Source organism: Lontra canadensis, unplaced genomic scaffold (assembly GCF_010015895.1).
Source record: "Lontra canadensis isolate GAN:19392208 unplaced genomic scaffold, GSC_riverotter_1.0 scaffold53, whole genome shotgun sequence".
Classification (NCBI taxonomy): domain Eukaryota; kingdom Metazoa; phylum Chordata; class Mammalia; order Carnivora; family Mustelidae; genus Lontra; species Lontra canadensis.
In genome coordinates this window covers 8,458,076-8,473,247 of record NW_022631047.1, presented here as the reverse complement: position 1 = coordinate 8,473,247, position 15,172 = coordinate 8,458,076, and the positions used below count along the sequence as shown (strand labels likewise).

Genomic DNA, 15,172 nt, shown 5'->3' with positions numbered 1-15,172 from the left:
GTATGGTCATACCGGATGAGTCTGCTAATGTATTATCTTTATTAAGTCATATGAGGGGGCCCCTGGGTGGTTCAGTCAGTTAAGCAGCTGCTTTCAGCTCAGGTCATGATCCTAGGGTCCTGGGATTGAGCCCCACATCTGGGCTCCCTGCTCAGCCCGAGCCTGCTTCTCTCTCTCCCTCAGCCTGCTGCTCCCTCTGCATGTGCTCTTTTTCTCTCTCTCTCTCTGATTGTCAAATAAATAAAAATCTTTTTTTTTTTTAATAAAAATCTTAAAAAAAAAAAAAGATTTTAAGAACCTGTCACACAAGAAGCAGAGTGTTGGAGGAATTCACGGAAGAGGGTGTGCTTGCTGGTTGACTTGTGACCCAGGCCTGGGCAACTGGAGGCTCTTCATCCCCTCCCATATCCTTGGAATGTATATTCTGTCCACTGTTCCCACAGTTCTTTCCCACAATTCTTTAGCAATTGCCTTGGGTGTTGTTCTGAACACAAAGGGCATACTGTTACTTCATGAACCATTTTCAAGGACACACAGCCTTGAGAGAGTGAGCTTTCATCAAGACCATCTGGATGGCATATGTTACTGAATCCACTTAAGGCCTCCATATAACTTTGAAGATCCTGGAAGGCAGATGCAGAGATCCAGTCATCTTTTTTTTTTTTTTTTTTTTTTGGTAATATCTATCCTATTGTTTTATATTCTTTTTTTTTTAAATTAGCATATAATGTATTATTTGCCCTGGGGTACAGGTCTGTGAATCGTCAGGATTACACACTTCACAGCACTCACCATAGCACACACCCTCCCCAATGTCCATAATCCAATCACCCTCTCCCTACCCCCCTACCCCCACTGTAAACCTCAGTTTGTATGTGAGATTAAGAGTCTCTTATGGTTTGTCTCCCTCCCAATCCCATCTTGTTTCATTTTTTCCTTCCCTACCCCCCAAACCTTCCACTTTGCCTCTCAAATTTCTCATATCAGGGAGAGCATATGATAATTGTCTTTCTCTGATTGACTTATTTCGCTCAACATAATACCCTCTAGTTCCATTCAAGTCATTGCAAATGGCAAGACTTCATTTCTTTTGGTGGCTGCGTAGTATTCCATTGTATGTATATAGCACATCTTCTTCATCCAGTCATCTGTTGATGGCCATCTAGGCTCTTTCTTTTCTTTTCCTTTTTTTTTTTCTTTTAAGATTTTATTTATTTATTTGACAGAGAGAGATCACAAATAAGCAGAGAGGCAGGCAGAGAGAGAGAGAGGAGGAAGCAGGCTCTCCACTGAGCAGAGAACCCGATGTGGGGCTCGATCCCAGGACCCTGACATCATGACCTGAGCCAAAGGCAGAGGCTTTAACCCACTGAGCCACCCAGGTGCTCCTAAGCTCTTTCCATAGTTTGGCTATTGTGGACATTGCTGCTATAAACATTGGGTGCAGATGCCCCTTCGGATCACTACGTTTGTATCTTTAGGGTAAATACCCAGTAGTGCGATTGCTGGATCATAGAGTAGCTCTATTTTCAACTTTTTGAGGAACCTCCATGCTGTTACCCAGAGTGGCTACACCAGCTTGCATTCCCACCAACAGTGTAGGAGGGTTCCCCTTTCTCCGCATCCTTGCCAGCGTCTGTGATTTTCTGACTTATTAATTTTAGTCATTCTGACTGGTATGAGGTGGTATCTCATTGTGGTTTTGATTTGTATTTCCCTGATGCCGAGTGATGTGGAGCACTTTCTCATGTGTCTGTTGGCCATCTGGATGTCTTCTTTGCAGAAATGTCTGTTCATGTCTTCTGCCCATTTCTTGATTGGATTGTTTGTTCTTTGGGTGTTGAGTTTGATAAGTTCTTTATAGATTTTGGATACTAGCTCTTTATCTGATATGTTGTTTGCAAATATCTTCTCCCATTCTGTGTTGTCTTTTGGTTGTGTTGACTGTTTCCTTTGCTGTGTAAAAGCTTTTGATCTTGATGAAGTCCTAATAGTTCATTTTTGCTCTTTCTTCCCTTGCCTCTGGTGATGTTTCTAGGAAGAAGTTGCTAAGGCTGAGGTTGAAGAGTTTGCTGCCTGTGTTCTCCTCAAGGATTTTGATGGATTCCTGTCTCACATTGAGGTATTTCATCCATTTTGAGTCTATTTTTGTGTGTGGTGTAAGAAAATGGTCCAGTTGCATTCTTCTGCATGTGGCTGCCCAATTTTCCCAACACCATTTGTTGAAGAGACTGTCTTTTTTCCATTGGACATTCTTTCCTGCTTTGTCAAAGATTAGTTGACCATAGAGTTGAGGGTCTATTTCTGCGCTCTCTATTCTGTTCTATTGATCTGTGTGTCTGTTTTTGTGCCATTACCATACTGTCTTGATGATGACAACCTTGTAATAGAGCTTGAAGTCTGGAATTGTGATGCCACCAACTTTGGCTTTCTTTTTCAACATTCCTCTGGCTTTTCGAGGTCTTTTATGGTTCCATAAAAATTTTAGGATTATTTGTTCCATTTCTTTGAAAAAAAAATGGATGGTATTTTGATAGGGATTTCAACATGTAGATTGCTTTAGGTGGCATAGACGTTTTCACAATATTTGTTCTTCTAATCCATGAGCATGGAACATTTTTCCATTTCTTTGTGTCTTCCTCAATTTCTTTCATGAGTACTTTATAGTTTTCTGAGTACAGATTCTTTGTCTCTTTGGTTAGGTTTATTCCTAGGTATCTTATGGTTTTGGGTGCAATTGTAAATGGGTTTGACTCCTTAATTTTTCTTTCTTCTGTCTTGTTGTTGGTATATAGAAATGCAACTGATTTCTGTGCGTTGATTTTATATCCTGATACTTGACTGAATTCCTGTACAACTTCTAGCAGATTTGGCATGGAGTCTTTTGGGTTTTCCACAGAAAGTATCCTATCATCTGCAAAGATGATAGTTTGATTTCTTTGCCAATTTGGATGCCTTTAATTTCTTTTTGTTGTCTGACGGTGAGGCTAGGACTTCTAGTACTATGTTGAATAGCAGTGGTGATAATGGATATCCCTGCCGTGTTCCTGACCTTGGTAGAAAATCTCTCAGTTTCTCTCCATTGAGAATGATATTTGCTGTGGGTTTTTCATAGATGGCTTTGATGATATTGAGATATGTACACTATATCCCTACACTTTGAAGAGTTTTGATCAAGAAAGGATGCTATACTTTGTCAAATGCTTTTTCTGCATCTATTGAGAATATCATGTGGTTCTTGTTCTTTCTTTTATTAATTTATTGTATCACATTGATTTGTGGATGTTGAACCAACCTTGCAGCCCTGGAATAAATCCCACTTGGTTGTGGTGGATAATCCTTTTAATGTACTGTCGGATCTTATTGGCTAGTATTTTGGTGAGAATTTTCACATCTGTGTTCATCAAGGATATTGGTCTGTAATTCTCTTTTTTGATGAGGTCTTTGTCTGGTTTGGTAATGTCAAGGTAATGCTGGCCTCATAAAATGAGTTTGGAAGTATTCTTTCCATTTCTATTTTTTGGAACAGTTTCAGGAGAATAGGTATTAATTCTTCTTTAAATGTTTGGTAGAATTCCCCTGGGAAGCCATCTGGCCCTGGGGTCTTGTTTGTTGGGAGTTTTTGATGACTGCTTCAATCTCCTTACTGGTTATGGGTCTGTTCGGTTTTCTATTTCTTCCTGGTTCAGTTTTGGTATTTTATACGTCTCTAGGAATGCATCCATTTCTTCCAGATTGTCAAATTTGCTGGCGTATGGTTGCTCATAATATGTTCTTATAATTGTTTGTATTTCTTTGGTGTTGGTTGTGATCTCTCCTCTTTCATTCATGATTTTATTTATTTGGGTCCTTTCTCTTTTCTTTTTGATAAGTCTGGACAGGGATTTATCAATCTTATTAATTCTTTCCAAGAACCTGCTCCTAGTTTCGTTGATTTGTTCTACTGTTCTTTTGGTTTCTATTTCATTGATTTCTGCTCTGATTTTTCTTATTTCTCTTCGCTGGGTTTAGGCTTTCTTTGCTGTTCCTTCTCTAGCTCCTTTAGGTGTAGGGTTAGATTGTACACTTGAGACCTTTCTTGTTTCTTGAGAAAGGCTTGTATCGCTATATATTTTCCTCTCAGGACTGCCTTTGCTGTGTCCCACAGATTTTTGAACAGTTGTGTTTTCATTTTCATTTGTTTCCATGAATTTTTTCAATTCTTCTTTAATTTCCTGGTTTACTCATTCATTCTTTAGTAGGATGCTCTTTAGCCTCCATGTGTTTGAGTTCTTTCCAACTTTCCTCTTGTGACTGAGTTCTAGCTTCAGAGCATTGCAGTCTGAAAATATGCAGGGAATGATCCTAATCTTTTGGTACCAGTTGAGACCTGATTTGTGACCCAGGATGTGATCTATTCTGGAGAATGTTCCATGCGCACTAGAGAAGAATATGTATTCAGTTGCTTTGGGATGGAATGTTCTGAATATATCTGTGATGACCATCTGGTCCAGTGTGTCATTTAAGGCCTTTATTTCCTTGTTGATCTTTTGCTTGGATGATCTGTCCATTTCAATGAGGGGAGTGTTAAAGTCCCCTACTATTATTTGTATCATCGTTGATGTGTTTCTTTAATTTTGTTATTAATTGGTTTATATAGTTGGCTGCTCCCATGTTAGGGGCATAGATATTTAAAATTGTTGGATCTGGGCGCCTGGGTGGCTCAGTGGGTTAGGCCTCTGCCTTCAGCTCGGGTCATGATCTCAGGGTCCTGGGATCGAGTACCGCATCGGGCTCTCTGCTCTGCGGGAAGCCTGCTTCCTCCTCTCTCTCTCTCTCTCTCTCTCTGCCTGCCTCTCTGCCTACTTGTGATCTCTGTCTGTCAGGTAAATAAATAAAATCTTTAAAAAAAAAATTGTTGGATCTTCTTGTTGGACAGAACCTTTGAGTATGATATAGTGTCCTTCTTCATCTCTTATTGTAGGCTTTGGCGTAAAATTTAATTTATCTCTTATAAGAATTGCCACCCCAGCTTTCTTTTGATGTCCATTAGAATGGTAAATTGTTTTCCACCCCCTCACTTTAAATCTGGAGGTGTTTTAGGGTTTAAAATGAGTTTCTTGTAGACAACATATTGATGGGTTTTATTTTTTTATCCATCCTGATACCCTGTGTCTTTTGATTGGGGTATTTAGACCATTTGCACTTATGGCAACTATTGAAAGATATAAATTTAGTGAGTTGTATTGCCTGTAAGGTGACTGTTACTGTATATTGTCTCTCTTCCTTTCTGGTCTACTACTTTTAGGATCTCTCTTTGCTTAGAAGACCCCTTTCAATATTTCCTATAGGGCTGGTTTGGTGTTTGCAAATTCTTTTAGTTTTTGTTTGTCCTGGAAACTTTTGATTTCTCCTTCTATTTTCAATGATAGTCTAGCTGGATATAGTATTCTTGGCTGCATATTTTTCTCATTTAGTGCTCTGAATATATCATGCCATTTTAAAAAAAAAAGATTATTTATTTATTTATTTATTTGACAGACAGAGATCACAAGTAGGCAGAGAGGCAGGCAGAGAGAGTGGAGGAAGCAGGGTCCCCCCTGAGCAGAGAGCCCTCTGCGGGGCTTGATCCCAGGATCCTGGGATCATGACCTGAGCTGAAGCAGAGGCTCAACCCACTGAGCCACCCAGGTGCCCCTCATGCCATTTTTTTCTGGCCTGCCAGGTCTCTGTGGATAAGTCTGCTGTCAATCTAATATTTTTACCATTGTATGTTACAGACTTCTTGTCCTGTGCTGCTTTCAGGATTTTCTCTTTGTCACTAAGACTTGTAAGTTTCACTTTTATTTATTTTTTATTTTTTTTAAAGGTTTTATTTATTTATTTGACAGAGAGATCACAAGCAGGCAGAGAGGCAGGCAGAGAGAGAGGAGGAAGCAGGCTCCCTGCTGAGCAGAGAGCCCGATTTGGGGCTCGATCCCAGGACTCTGAGATCATGACCTGAGCTGAAGGTAGTGGCTTAACCCACTGAGCCACCCAGGCGCCCCATAAGTTTCACTTTTAGATGACGGGTTGTGGACTTATTTTTATTGATTTTAAGGGGGGTTCTCTGTGCCTCCTGGATTTTGATGCTTGTTCCCTTTGCCATATTAGGGAAATTTTCTACTATAATTTGCTCCAATATACCTTCTGCCCTACCTCCTTCTTCTGGAATCCCAAATAATATAATATTGTTTCATCTTATGATAGCACTTATTTCTCGAATTCTCCCCTTGTCGTCCAATAGTTGTTTGTCTCTCTTTTGCTCAGCTTCTTTATTTTACATCATTTTGTCTTCTATATCACCAGTTCTTTCTTTTGCCTCATTTATCCTAGCATTGAGCCTCCATTTTTAATGTACCTCGTTATTAGCTTTTTTGATTTCAGCTTGGTTAGATTTTAGTTCTTTTATTTCTCCAGAAAGGGCTTTTATTTCTCCAGATAGGGTTTCTCTAATATCTTCCATGCCTTTTTCAAGCCCACCTAGCACCTTGAGAATTGTCATTCTGAACTTTAGATCTGACATATTACCAATGTCTGTATTGATTAGGTCCCTAGCCTTCGGTACTGCCTCTTGTTCTTTTTTTTGTGGTGAGATTTTCTGCCCTGTCATTTTATCCAGATAAGAATATATGAACCAGAGGGCGCCTAGGTGGCTCAGTGGGTTAAAGCCTCTGCCTTCGGCCCAGGTCATGATCCCAGGGTCCTTGGATCAAGCCCTGCATCGGGCTCTCTGCTCGGCAGGGAGCCTGCTTCCTTCTCTCTCTGTCTACCTCTCTGCCTACTTGTGATCTCTGTCTGTCGGATAAATAAATAAAAACTTAAAAAAAAAAAAAAGAGGGACGCCTGGGTGGCTCAGTGGGTTAAGCCGCTGCCTTTGGCTCAGGTCATGATCTCAGGATCCTGGGATTGAGTCCCGCATCGGGCTCTCTGCTCAGTGGGGAGCCTGCTTCTCTCTCTCTCTCTCTCTCTCTCTGCCTGCCTCTGTCTACTATGATCTCTCTCTGTCAAATAAAATAAAATCTTAAAAAAAAAAAAAAGAATATATGAACCAGAGAATAAAATACTAAAAGGGTGACAAAGACCCCAGAAAAATGTATGCTAACCAAATCATAAGAGACCTGAAACTGGGGGGAGAAGAAAGGGGGTAAAAAGAAATTTTTAAAAATTAAATAAATAAATAAATAAATATATACATATATACCTATATATATAATTTAAACATATATATATGTTTATATAAAGATGAAAATTTAAAAAAAATTTCTAAAAAAGGAATTGATAAGTTGGTTGGAAAAAGAAAGAAAAAGAAAGTGGAGAGAATTTGCTCAGGCTGGACACCAGAACAAAGCCCTGTGCTAGATTTAGGGTATATTTTAATCTATTAAAAGAAATTGTATCCCAAAATTTTTTAGAAGAAAAAACCCTATATGTATACAAAAAATAACGTTATATACAATGAAGGATAAAATATGAGTATAATAATAAAGGTTTTAAAAAATTTTAAGGTATTATTAAGATAAACTAGTTAAAAATTGTTAAAAGGGGAAAGAGGAAAAGTTAAATTAGAATAAGAAAAAAATAAAATAAAATAAATTTAATTAACTTTGTAAGACTAACGAATCATGGGGAGAAAGCCATGAATTCCATGCTTTGCTCTCTTCTCTTTTGGAGTTCCGCAGTTCTCACTGATCAGTGAACTTGGTCTTGGCTAGATGTTCTTGCTAATCACTGCCTGTTGCAGTGTTTCTCAAGTGTCTTTGCCTGAGGCAGAATTGTACCGCCCTTGCCAGGGGCCTGGCTAAGTAATCTGCTCAGTTTTGCTCTCAGGAGCTTTTGTTCCCAAGGGAATGAAAATGGCAGCTTCCCAGTGGTTGGCCCAGAGGAGCCAAGAGCTCAGGGTCCCACTCCTCAGTGTGCCCTCAGTGAAAAGCACTCAATCACTCCCATCTCCCTGGTCTCTGGCTGTGCTCTGAACTCACCCGGCCTGTGACCGAGCATCTCTGTCTCTGGTGCACAGCCCCATTTGGAGTCTCCAAACCTAGCAGATTGCTGCCGTGCTGCTTTTCAAGTGGAGGAGGGTGGGTCTCCCTGGATCTGCCACTTGTTGGGTCCCTGCTCAAAGAGCAGTGGTCTGACTGTGCCACGGATCACAGTTTACAGTAACCCCGAGTTGAGAGCTCATTCCTTGGCTCTGTCTCTGTAGCTGGCTTCCCTGCTGATACCTGGGATCTGTGCTACACTCAGACACCCCAATCCTTCTGTGACCCCGTGGGACCTGAGACCACCCTGTCCCCATGAGGGCTCCACCCCCGCTTAGCCTCTGGAGCAATGTCCCTCAATGGAGCAGAATTCTAAAATTCGGATTTTGTGCTCTGTTGCTCCACTGCTTGCTGGGAGCTGGCCCCTCCCCCCGTGGTCTATCTTCCTGTCACTTCAGATTCACTTTTCTGCAAGTCCTACCTTTCAGAAAGTGGTTGATTTTCTGTTTCTAGAGTTGCTGCTCTTCTCCTCTTCAATTTCCTGTTGGGTTTGTAGGTGTTTGGAATGGTTTGATAACTATCTAGCTGAACTCCTGCGACCTGATGTCATCTCAGTCTGCTACTCCTCTGCCATCTTGACTCTCCCGCTCTGGGATCCATTCATTTTGTGGTGAATGAAATGTGCATTTTGACTGATGAAACCTGAGTTGAAGGGGGTGAGTTCATAAAGGGAGGCAAGATGAGATTTAAAACCAAGGTATAGAAGCATAATATATTTATAACCTTGATATATCTTTTTTTAAAAGATTTTATTTACTTATTTGACAGAGAGAGAGAGGGAACACAAGTAGGAGTTGCCGCTGAGGGAGAGGGAGAAGTAGGCTTCCTGCTGAGCAGGGAGTCTGATGTGGGACTCGATCCCAGGACCCTGAGATCATGACCTGAACTGAACGCAGATGCTTATCTGACTGAGCCACATAGATGTCCCCAAAACCACATTATTTCCCAGCAGTTCAGTTTCCTCGCTTATGGTTTAGAGTGATGATCAAGTGAGGTAATACACAAAAAATTGTATATAAATATACATAAATAATATATAAAAATTCTGTGTATAGTCTAGTACTTTAAAAAATGTTGATGTTGTTCTTATCTTCACTTTTTCCAGTCACATGAGATTCTGCCAGTAGGTAACACAGAGAAGACAAGCATCACAAATAGTCAGCATCTAAGAAAAAAAAGATGAAATTATTAATTCCATATTGCAGCCAATAAACATTTAAGGGCTTTAGTAGTATATTTGGGAATATGACTACATGGTAAATGGTGTCATGTCTGTGTATGCACATGTGTCTTTGTATGTTGAGCAGAATAACAAATAGGGCAGTCAGCGGTTCTTTGTGTCACTGGCTGGAACATGAAAAGTTTTTTTTTTTTAAACTTGTATTCTCACTTTATTAAATCCTACTATCAGCCCCTACAGCTACCACAAATGCAGCAAATCCCTATTTGAATTGTTTTAATAATGCACCAAAGGAAACACCGTTTGCAAAAAAACCACCCGTGTATCTCCAAGCTTCATGGAGGCCCCATGGATCCCTTAGGCCTTGTGCAGCCGGCTTCTGGACAGTTATCTAATGGTTTTCCATTTATCTTCCACAGTTTATAATCTGGAAGTTCTGGTTTAATGTAACCAAGTTCACCTCCATGTCCACGGGCCATGTCTGACAGCAATCTGAGCTCTCACGACGCTCAGTACTCAACCTTCCAGCAAGAGCTAAATGGCAATGGTGGACTGTGGAAAGCTGATGGGATATCCAAGAACTTTGGGACACAGTCTTCCTCTGGAAGTCAATATGTTCCTTTTTTACTTCCTTACTACTTAGTGTTCTACGTATAAAACATTCTTACCTTTTAGGTCTTTTTTTAGGTTTCTGCTTGTACATATCTTTATTGTATTTCTTCCTCCTTTTACGAAACCATTGCTTTATCTGTAAAAAAATGAGGTGGGGGAGATGATGAATGAAGGAATAAGGATATTGGTTTACATGAGTGATAGTACTACAAGGTGACTCTGTTGATAAAGAAATAGGTTTCATACCTGTTTTACTGTCATGTTAAATTCAAATGCAAGTGATTGGCTATCTCCTATTGTGGGGCATTTGTTTAACTTAAAGTTTGCCCAGAGAGTGTCCATGAGGGGTTTGCTGACTAATCTTTTCTGGAGATATTGTTTTTCATTTTTCTCTTCTTTCTCCTGTTCCTCTTCCAGTCCCTCTTCTACTTCCACTTCTTTTTCTTCTCTTTCTCTTTCTTTCCATTTTTTCTTTCCCTTTCTTTCATCTTCACTACAATTTCTCTTTGCTTGCCCTGGATTTTGATCACAAAGCATAGTCGATTCTTTCTGTATAGCAAAATCTGTGGAATAAACTCAAACTGCAGCTAAATTTGACGTGTAGATCATAGTCCACATTCTTCAGTGTGAGACTATTTGATTTTCATAAAGCAGCAGTGTTGTACATTGTTGGAAATAAGAGAAGAAAGAAAAATTAAGGTTATCAAAATCAATGAAGATTTTCATAAGAAGATCAGTTTATTTATTTTTAAAGATTTTATTTATTTACTTGAGAGAATGAATGAGAGAGAGAGAGAGAAACAGAGAAGTTGTGATAGAGAAAGAAGGGAGCCTGATGCGGGGCTTGATCCCAGGACCCCGAGATCATGACCTGAGAGGAAGGCAGATTCCCAACCCACTGAGCCACCCAGGTGCCCCAAATGATCAGTTTAAAAATAATTTACTTTTGGATTTAAATATAGACCGAGTAAAGAAAGGGGCTGTAAATTGAAATTAATGTTTCATTGTGATGTTAGTCAAAAATAAATTACCTTGGGGTGCCTGGGTGGCTCAGTCAGTTAAGTGCCTGCCTCTTGATTTTGGCTTAGGTCATGATCACAGGGTTGTGAGATCAAGCCCCATGATGAGACCACACCGGGCTCCGTGCTCAGCATAGAATCTGCTTGAGGTTCTTTCTCTCCTTCTCTCTCTGCTCCTCCCCCTGCTTCTGTTCTAAATAAATAAATAAAATCTTTTAAAAAAAGTTAGCTTAGGGGCACCTGGGTGGCTCAGTGGGTTAAAGCCTCTGCCTTCAGCTCAGGTCATGATCCCAGGGTCCTGGGATCAAGCCCCACATCCGGTTCTCTACTCGGCGGGGAGCCTCCTTCCTCCTCTCTCTCCGCCTGCCTCTCTGCCTACTTGTGATCTCTGCTTGTCAAATAAAATCTTAAAAAAAAAAAAAGTTAGCTTAAAAAAATTAAGTTATGAGTGACCTTACTTAAAGGACTATTCAGGCTTTTATTTCCTCTTGAGAGAATTTTGGTAAGATATATACTTTTATAGAAATTTGTTCATATGTTTCAGTTTTCCCAGGATAGTTCTGGCATATGCCCATAAATGGACATTATTATTATTTTATTAATTATTATTATTATTAATTTTTTAAGGTCTTATTTATTTATTTGACAGACAGAGATCACAAGTAGGCAGAGAGGCAGGCAGAGAGAGAGAGGAGGAAGCAGGCTCCCCGCTGAGCAGAGAGCGCGATGTGGGGCTTGATCCCAGGACCCTGGGATCATGACCTGAGCAGAAGGCAGATGCTTGACCCACTGAGCCACCTAGATGCTCCCCTCCCCACCCACCGTCAGTAAAATTTTAAAATCAAAAGTTTATCTTCAGGGAGACTGAACAGAGAAAACAAAACAAAAACAGAAGACTTGAGAACATGCAAGGAGATGTGGATCAGATAGATGTCGGAGAACAGGGAGCATCAGTGAAAGAACACGAGCGCATAAATCCAGCTTTTCCACAGTTCTGTACTAGTCCCTTAGATAGATAGATAGATAGATAGATAGATAGAAGCCAAACTTGCACTGCTAGTAAGATTTGTAGTTAAGATTTAAACTCAGGGGCGTCTGGGTGGCTCAGCTGGTTAAGCTGGAGCCTGGATGAGTCTGCTGGAGAGTCTGCTTCTTCCTCTCCCTCTGCCCCTCCCCTCTGCTCCTGTTTGCTCTCTCTATCTCAAATAAATAAAATCCTTAAAAAAAAATTTCAGATCTGCTAAGCTAAAAAACCCCAACCTCCCCCCCTACAAAAAAAAAAAAACACTTAATGTATTATGCTATGGGATATAATTCAGCAATAAAAAAATACTAAGTGCATCAGTGAATATTAACATGGAAAGATGGATGTTTCAGATATATTTGAAGTAAAAGAACCACTTCAGGGTGCCTGGATGGCTCAGTCAGTTGGGCATCTGTCTGGCTTTTGGCTCAGGTCATGATCCTGGGGTCCTGGGTTCAAGCCCTGTGTTGGGCTCCCAGCTCAGTGGAGAGACTGCTTCTCCCTCTCCCTCTGCCCGTCCCCCTGTTGTAGTTTTCTCACTCTCTCTCAATCTATGTCAAGTGAATAAATAACATCTTAAAAAAATAAAAAGAACTACTTCAAATTAGCACATATGGTAGAACGAATTTCTTGGGCAGAAAAACAAATTTTATAAATGTTCACATGGTCAGATGGCTTCACTGGGGAAATCTACCAACATTTAAATAATAATTAAACAATTCACAAACTCTTCCCACAAAATAGAAGAGAAAGGAATACTTCCCAACTCATTCTCTGAGGCCAGTATTGATTACGCTGTGTTATCAGTCAGGGTTCAACTAGAGAAACAGAACCAGTAGGAGATATATATTAAGATATTTAGGGACATTTGGGTGGCTCAGTCGACTGTTGAGTGTCTGCCTTTGACTCAGGTCATGATCCCAGGGTCCTGGGATCGAGTTCCGCATAGGGCTCCTGGCTCAGCTGGAAGCCAGCTTCCCCCTCTCCCACTCCCCCTGATTGTGTTCCCTCTCTCGCTATGTCTCTCTCTTTCTCTCTGTCAAACAAATAAGTAAAATCTTTTTTTTTTTTTTTAAGATTTTATTTATTTATTTGGTAGAGATTACAAGTAGTCAGAGAGGCAGGCAGAGAGAGAGAGAGAGGAAGCAGGCTCCCCGCTGAGCAGAGAGCCTGATGTGGGGCTCGATCCCAGGACCCTGAGATCATGACCTGAGCTGAAGGCAGAGGCCTCAACCCACTGAGCCACCCAGGCGCCCCACAAATAAGTAAAATCTTAAAAAGAAAAAAATCTCCCCTACTTCAAGTCAACTATGAGGGATTTTACTTGCATCTAAAACATACCTTAAAAATCTCAGCTAGCGGTGCCTGAGTGGCTCAGTCCTTCTGTTCCCTCTCTCGTGTCTCTGTCAAATAAGTAAATAAAATCTTAAAAAAAAATCTCAGCAATATCTCTATTAGTGTTGAGTAACTGAGTCTCTAGCGTAGGCAAGTTGCTCATAAGACTGACTGTCACACCCTGATGCTGAAACCAGACAGTTCAAGAAAAGAAAAATATTTTTTAAAGTTTTTTTTTAAGATTTTATTTATTTATTTGACAACACAGAGAGAGAGAGATCACAAGTAGGCAGAGAGGCAGGCAGAGAGAGAGGGGAAGCAAGCTTCCCGCTGAGCAGAGAGCCCGATGTGGTGCTTGATCCCAGGACCCAAAGATCATGACCTGAGCTGAAGGCAGAGGCTTAACCCACTGAGCCACCCAGGTGCCCCAAGAAAACTATTTTTTAAAAAGATTTGTTTATTTATTTGAGAGAGAGAGAGAGAGATTGAGGGCCAGAGGTTCGACCAACTGAGCCACCCAGGCACCCCAATAGGCTTCTTCTTAAATGTGATGAAAATGTTCTGGAACAAAATAGTGGTGTTGGTGGTACAACATTGTGACTGTATTTTAAAAAATTGGATTTTATATATTTTAAAATTTTGCATCTTACAAGGATGAGTTCTATGGTTTATAATTTATATCTCAATTTTTTAAAGCACTTGTATGACCTAGGATTTCAGACCACACTACGGTTAAATTGCATAGATGCATTAAAAAATAATTGAAATTTAAATTCAAGTTGTTAACTCCATTTTAAAATTTTCAACTTCAAATTTGTGGAATTCAAATCATTAGTTAGTTACATCATTTTCCCCTATCATTTCTGCTGGTGATATAAACATACTGTAATTATTATCAGGTTAGGAAAAAACAAAACAAAACACATCTCTCTTGAATCTATTGCTTCCACCCTAAGTCTGTATTTTCTTTCGTAGCAAAACTCTTAAAGATTTCTCTGTATTTGTATGCTGGTGATTTTCCCCTCCTCTTTCTCTCTTGAATACTCCAATCAGACTTTCATATCCAATCTCCACAGATCCGCTTCTTGTCAAAGTCACAAGTTAATGATGTAAAAATCTAATGATCAATTCCCTATCCCCATCTTTTTTTTTTCCCAAGATTTATTTATTTGAGAGAGCGCACATTGAGAGGGGCAGAGGGAGACAGTGCCAAACAGACTCCCTGCTGAGCTCAGAGCCAGAAGCCGCTTGGATCTCAAAACCCTGAGACCACGACCTGAGCCTAAACCAAGAGTCAGACACCTAACCAACTGACCAACTGTGTCACCCTGGTGCCCCTGCCGCTCCCCCCCATCCCCATCTTACTTGAAATATCAGGATCTTTTGAAGTGTTAGGAGTCCTCTCCACCTTGAAAAGCTTTCTTCTCATGGCTTCCAGGATACCATCCTTTCCTCAGTTTCCTTCTATACAGTGACTGCTCCTTCAAAGTTTTCTTTGAAAGTTTCTGCCTCAGTCAGTAGAACAGGTGACTCTTGGTCTCAGGATGAGAGAGTTTGAGCTCTGCATTGGGTTTAGAGATTATAAATAAACAAACGTCAAAACAAAAGGAGCAAGGTTTTCTTTGTTCCTTCTCTTTCCTCCAACCTTTCCCCAGCCTTGGTCCTTTCCAGTTACTAAAGGCCAAATCCCTAGATCTCTTCTTTCCTATATATACATAGTCTTAGCCTTGGTAATCCAATCTGAAGGATTTAATACCACCCAAATGGTGACTACGTGCAGATCTTTATCTCTAGGCTCATATATTCAATATCTCTGCTTGGACATCCTCTAGGTAACTTAAGTCAAACTTAAAATTCCCAGACTCAGGGGTACCTGGGTGGTGCAATCAGTTAAGCTTCTGACTCTTGGTTTCTGCCTGGGCTGTGATCTCAGAGTCATGAG

At 40.3% G+C, this 15,172-nt stretch overlaps 1 protein-coding gene across 1 annotated transcript; it reads right to left on the bottom strand.

Annotated features, from left to right (window-relative positions):
- Window positions 1-9,218: 9,218 nt before the first annotated feature.
- NANOGNB (NANOG neighbor homeobox) lies at window positions 9,219-14,659 on the bottom strand. Its single transcript, XM_032874331.1, has 4 exons — window positions 14,596-14,659; window positions 10,099-10,367; window positions 9,909-9,988; window positions 9,219-9,225 (listed from the first exon to the last, which is right to left on the bottom strand). Exons 1-4 carry the CDS (start codon window positions 14,657-14,659, stop codon window positions 9,219-9,221), a joined length of 420 nt encoding a protein of 139 aa, XP_032730222.1.
- Window positions 14,660-15,172: the final 513 nt, after the last annotated feature.